Here is a 6,708-nt window from a genome sequence, read left to right on the forward strand (position 1 = left end):
CTAAATGGAACACTTGTTCTTGTGAAATTATGAAATGTTAGTTTAGGGACTCAAATGCATTCACTTAATCTAGACTGTACTATAAATTGATAAAATAATTTAATTTTTTTTTTAAATAGATATCCAAGGAAATAACTGATGCCACAAGTGAATACTGCTATGTACAAGCTTTTCTTCCAAATTTAATCAGTCTACCAAATGAAATCTATTATGAAATAGCTTTTGTTGCAGATTAGCAAAATGTTTAATAACTGATACTCTGTAGTTTCCAGTTTATTTCTTCATATAAAGGTTAATTAGCTTTGACTCTGGGAATGGAATACTTGTAACCAGTTATTAATTTTTCAGGATTCATTAGGCAATTTATTTTAATTACTCTCACCGTCATGACACAGAAATAACCATCTATTTAAGTAATATTGTATGATGAACTCCAATACATTCTTCTGACTGATAGATGTAGATATCAACCTGTTTATTTCCTTGGACTATGTACTGTGTTAGATTTCCTTTTCTCCCAACATTTTAAAGTAATTTTCCATAGGTCCTCTGAGTTCCTGACACCATAGTTAATCTTTGCATCATCACTCATGGTTACCCTAGATCAGAGCTGTCAAACTCGCAGCCCTTAGGCCGGATGCGTCACGTGCTGGCCATGCCCACACCCAGTTTAGCAAAGGGGAAAAAGTCATGATACATCACATGACGATGCCACGACGACACGAGTTTGACACCTCTGCTCTAGAGATTTAAAAAGAATTTGTTTCTGCTCACCTCTCTCTCCTACCCAACTTCCATCACTGACTTTAATTACTATTTTTCTTACCAAATCCTATGCTAAGCAGAGTTCTAAAGATGCTGGGGGTTTGTGGGGTTTCTCTCAAAAGCTCAATGCAGGAAGATATAAGAGGTTGATGCAAACAGATGTCAGGGCTGCCTCCAACATGTTTGATACCATCTCAGAGAACACGTAATTGAAACTTGATCATTACGGCCAGTATCAGTTTAAGAGTATATGGCACCACAAAACCACACTGAATGATGGCACCATCACCTGCCAATGCAAAGATTTGCATTTTTATAGTGCTTTGGAAAGAGGGACAGTGTTGGCACCCCATAAGCTTTGGCATCCTAGGCCAGTGCCTGCTTGGTCTCAACCTAAAATTGGTTGTGGTTGCTGCAAATTTATTTTGAGGAAAATTGGAATTTGGGGGAACAGGCACTTGAGCCAGATTTCTAGGAGATCTTCTGCAAATAACTGTAACAGCTCAGCTAGTGTTCTAATATAATGGACTTCTTTTTCTAAAGTCTAACCAGTGGTGAGTTCCTATTGGTTCAGACCGGTTTGGACGAACCAGTAGTGGTTTGGCGGCCTGATCACTGGAGCCGGCAGCAACCCAGGCCTGCCACGCCCCTAAACCAGTTCTCATACGGCAGTGTCATCTTGATTTTCGGTTCTGTGCATGCAGAAATTTTTGCGCACAACAAACCGGCAGTAGACCCACATGAGTCTAATAATGCAGGCTGCTATCTCTCTCTCTCTCTCTCTCTCTCTCTCTCTCTCTCTCTCTCTCTCTCTCTCTCTCTCTCTCTCTCTCTCTGTGTGTGTGTGTGATAGCAAAACTATAATCCTTTACTCAGATTATCACCATTCAGGAAAGATTTAAGGGTATCAAAATTCTGGATGCCAAAAATCCAAAATCGAATTCCCGCTCAGTTAATCAACCCAAAGTCCTAAACTCACAATTAAAAGACTCACATCTTATGACTGAATGACTAAGATCCGTCCCACAATGTTTTATTCTGATGATAGCAGATCCTCAGATTCTCACACAATTTTATTTTCCAAGCTCTCCGTATCTGAGCTTCTTAATTTAAAAAGCAGCAAATAAAGTTTTTAAAAAATCAGATTTAATACAGGAGGAAGAGGACAGCACTAACCAATCACTTCTTTGTTGTGGAAGTGACGCTTCACTCAAACTCCTTGTTTTCTGTTGTTCCTGTTTAAATCCTTCGGATTCTATATTCCACTTACAGGAGTCACAGGTTTCTGTTATACCTGTTAAATCATATTTGCTTCCCTATACTAAGAATTCAAATTCATCTTATGTTTTTTTCTATTGTCAATCATTGTATAGATAGCAGAGGCCATGAACCTACTGTATGTTCTTCCTCATTTTTTGTACTGATTTAATAGGCCACATTACAGGAACCTTTTTGCTTCTTTCTCCATTCTTTTGTCTGGGTTTCTTTCTTCAAGATTCTTGTCTCAAAACTCCAGGGAATTCAGTTTATATCCTTCGTAATCAAGCTTGCCATTCTTTAGGCAAACACTTCTTAGCGGTCCTTCCTTGTGAGTTCAGTCATTTTGCTTGAGGTTGTGTTTCTTTCTTGGTGCAGGCACATTCGTGGATGATCTTTTAGTTTTCTACTAATACTGTTCCAAGATAGCTAGAAATGGATATGGAGATTGCTTGCTGTGTTAGATTAGTTGATACAGATTATTAAAGGAAAAGCCTGGGGCATAACTGCCATTCAGCTGGAAGGACAAGGGGCCATTATGACCAGGTGGTCAGAATTCTCTTCTGTGGTTTCACTCTAGTTTTATTATTATTATTATTATTATCATTATTACTGAATGTACCCAATCTTTCTTTTTATAAACATTTAATGCATCTTACAGCAATGAAAAAACAAAGCAAAAACCAGTACAGAATCAGTATCATTAAAATAACTTCCAGTTTAAAATCTTGACAAAAGAGATGGCTTTTGCTGTTTTCCTGAATACTGAGGAGGAGAGGGATAGACCATTGCACATCATTGGAGCAGGTATGCCATAGCTGGGAGCAGGGGTGGGTTCTGGCAGTCACTACTGCCGGTTCGCTTGTGACCACCCCGTGCATGCGTGCTTGATGCGTGTGCATGCACAGTACAATAAAAAATGTTCTGTGTATACGCAGAAGCAAAAAACAAGATGGTGGTGCCTATGGCGCCGCCTGGAGAACCAATTCGAGGATATGGCAGGTCTGGGTCGCTGCCGGTTTCAGTGACCCCAGGCTGCCAAACCATTACTGATTTAGCAAAACCGGTCCGAACCGGTAGGAACCCAACACTGGCTGGGACCCATGCAAGATAAATCACACACACACATATAAGACAGCCAGGTTTGTCATAAGAGGGGCATCTTCAGAAAGGCTTTCTGGTTAGTCTCAATAAAGAACAGTTTCATAGAAAGAGAGACAATTTCTTACCTTTTTACTTTTTAATGGTCAATGCCGCTAAGTTAAATTGTTACATGTAAATAAATGGTAGGCATAGCAGATCTATCAGTTCAGCATTTTGCAATCAATATACTTTGTGCTAGTTAGCATCCTGTCCTTCACATCTTGCCCCAGTTGTAATTCCAGACACTTTTCAAGGGTATCCCCACATGAAGGGAATTGCGCCACTACTCATGGCCTGTTCAGCAAGGCATGCGCCACTCTGCTAGGGCCAGAGTCTAGGTAGGGTATTGCACTTTGTCTTGTGTTTATGCTACACAACTGCTACATTGCTGTCCTTGCCTGTCATAGTGGGTGGTGTTCTGTCTCAGGTTGCAGACTCATGTATACAGTTGCCAACGGTTGGAAGTATTTAACTACGACTAAGCAAATAACAGTGGACAAAATTGTAAATCAGTGCAAAGAATGCTTGCCTGAATAAGTCCATTTGAAATAGAACTAGAAACAGAATACTCCAAATTCATTCTAGGAGTCAAAGAGCCAAGTTAGGTACTCAGCTGGTCCAATAGTCAATGTTTCAAGAGCAAGGAAAAACAGGAACAAGAGTCACGAGCTGGAATTTTGAAGCATTGTTTCCAACAAAGTCTTAGGGCAGAAGAGCCACATAATTTTTTTCTGCAGACAGCTGGCTGCAATTACTTATAGGCCTTGCCCTTTGTCTAGTGAGGAGCCATATTGAATAGCGTTGCTCTGCTGACCACTGCGTGCATTGAGACCTGGAGCTTGCAGGTCATGCTTCCTCATGCGACTGCTCTAGCTGATCAGCAGATTCCTGTGGTTGATCAGCCTCCTCAGGTGAATCAATGCTTGAAGACTGACAATCCACATTCTGAATTTGAATGCGGCCTGTGACAGGTGGGGGAAAGCAGTAGAAAAGCATAATCTGTGAGCTACAATCGCTGCTGGTCATGTAGCAATGCTGCCAATGCTGCTGCTATAAAGAAAAATACCTTTGCTTTATCCACTTTCCTTTGGCAGCCTTCTTGTATCCTGTTTAAACTAGATCTGCTATTGCTCTGTAATTGTTCTTGCTTAATGGAATCTTGGTACTTGACTTATTTTCAAGAGGACATCGCCTGGTAGAGATCTGGTGTGATGCCACTGTGCATGCAACACCCTACCAATTCCTCCTGCTAGAAATGATAAATGAGATGTATTATTTCATTCAGGAAAACTCTAATTGGAGAAACAAAATAACCTCTAAAGTAGATGAAAGGACAGTTACCTTCTTTGGGCTGTTCAAGAGATATGAAGAATATCTGCAGAACCTGAACCTGATAATGAATTGTGCACTCTTTTGAAATCACATAAAGTGCCTTAGCTGGGATACAGAAAGCAAAATCATGTAGTTAGTTAGCTAAGGCTGAAAAGGGGCCAGATTAAGTAAAAGAAATCCATCCAAGGAAAGATTGAGAAACAACGCATTGAAGATGACCTCCCCCCTGATATCAGGACCACCTCTGACCTCCGCTCCTTCCGCGTAAAGCTTAAGACCCACCTCTTAGCTGGCCTGGCTCAACCATAGTTTTATCATATCGCTCCTGACGGGTTTTTTAATTGTGTATTTTGTATTGTAATTGAGGGATTTTAAATTGAAATTTTAATGCTATTTTATTCATTTGTTTACCTCCTCCTTGCACATGCATATTTATATGTTTATGTATTGTTATATTTGTATATTTTTATGTGTTTTAATTGTACGCCGCCCCGAGTCCTTCTGGAGAGGGTGCGGCTAATCAAATAAAATTTGATTTGATTGATCGATTGAAGAGCGAATAAATGTTGGGCATCATAGGAAAATCCGATGGATCCACAAAGTAAAGGAAATATAAACCAGATTGAGGTTGTAAAAAAACTCATATCTCACTTTTATAGTCTGGTCAAGCCGGTAAGAGAGGGAGTGAAATTTAAGGAAGGATTGGTTGCTAAATATTATCAAAGCTCAGGTCTGTATCAGATGAAGCAGTGGTGCATTTTGAGCATCTGGTGCACATCACTTTCCTTCTGAAAGTATGCACAGGTATCCAGTGGCATACTTTTAAAATTCAGGTACTAGGAAATTGCATCCACCCTTGGCTTCCCAAATGCATATGCTCCATATTCATACATGGCGAATAAATATACATGATCATCACGTTGTTCTCAATCCAATCAATAAAATGAATGTTTCAGTGAGGCTGCCTCCTGAGAGAGAGAGGAGGAAAGGACGGTAAAGAGAATATTGGGACATGCTGAGCTGACATACTGTGGGACAGAAATAATGATCAGACTTGGTTCTGCTGAACGGTGTAAATGACAGCAATGCTACTGATTCACTTTAACATTGACTTGGTCTTGTAATGATGCTAAAAACAAGTGAATGGACATAATTGAAAACAGTGGGATTTTAGTCCTCTGGCTGGCAATAGCTGTATTGTTTTAGCAGTTGATGTCTTTGAAGAGATTAACCAAGTTTTTCCACTTAGAGTAAGATGAAAGAAGGATTAGCTTATTCCGACTTAATGTAAAAATATCCTTTGTGCTTGATATATGCCAAATGTTCTCTGCAGTTATTCTCAATTTAATTTCTGCATTTCTCCACAGGAGTTCAGACATGCACTGGAGAATGACTCAGAATCAAAAGCCCGTCCATCTGTTGAGCGGCAAATCGTACAATTGAGCCACAGGATGGTGATGCAGTTGCCTTGGCAACACGAGGGAAAACTGCTGAAGATGCTGTCACTAAGTGTGGCTCTTCTAGCAGTTCTTATTGCCTTTTACTACGGAGACATTTAAATAGAAAACTGTGCTGAATGGTTATTCCATCAACAGAAAACAGCTTGACTGTTGAGAACTTCAGAATCTAATGTTTGATCATCAGAATCTGTATAAAGCTTTCCTGAACTGGTAGAAATTCTTTGTCTTCTTTTTTTTTAAATCAAGATTTCAACCTCTCAATTTTTCATAAAATAGCTTCATTTTCATAAGCACACGAATGAAGGTTTTTAGACAGTTACAACTATATTTCTTAAATAACAGCTAATTCCTTGTTATTGTGTTCACCTGAAGCCTTATTAAAAACGACCGTTAAAGCACCTTGAGTCACTCTTTGTTCAGTAATAAAAATATTCAGTTCAAAATTGTCAGGTCACTAAATTTATGCATATCTTTATAATCATAGGACACCCATGATCCAAACCAACAGCAAAACAGTTGTCTGATAGGTATTTAAAAAGACAGAGAGACAAAGTACATGACTCGATATTTTAAGACTTTAATGTTTTGCTTTTCACATTGAGTGTTCTTCATCTTCTGTGATCAATCCATTGTCGATTCATATAAGCTAAGCAGAAATGTAATCAATTCCATTTACTCCAGTTTATACACATTCCCAAGCAATCAAACTTTCTGAATTCATTGCAGTGGAAGGCTTCCTTGCCATAAGATA

The 6,708-nt window shown here is 39.3% G+C and overlaps 1 protein-coding gene across 1 annotated transcript in view; it reads left to right on the plus strand.

The window, feature by feature from the left end:
* Positions 1 to 6,355, plus strand: part of CDKAL1 (CDKAL1 threonylcarbamoyladenosine tRNA methylthiotransferase) — a 332,059-nt gene extending 325,704 nt beyond the window's left edge. The window contains exon 16 of the mRNA XM_081952974.1: positions 5,865 to 6,355. Coding sequence (XP_081809100.1) covers positions 5,865 to 6,056 — 192 coding nt within the window. The 3' untranslated portion in view covers positions 6,057 to 6,355. The remainder of the gene's footprint in view (positions 1 to 5,864) is intronic.
* The last annotated feature ends 353 nt before the right edge of the window (positions 6,356 to 6,708 follow it).

The sequence above is a fragment of the Natrix helvetica genome (assembly GCF_964273705.1).
Source record: "Natrix helvetica genome assembly, chromosome: 4".
Lineage (NCBI taxonomy): Eukaryota > Metazoa > Chordata > Lepidosauria > Squamata > Natricidae > Natrix > Natrix helvetica.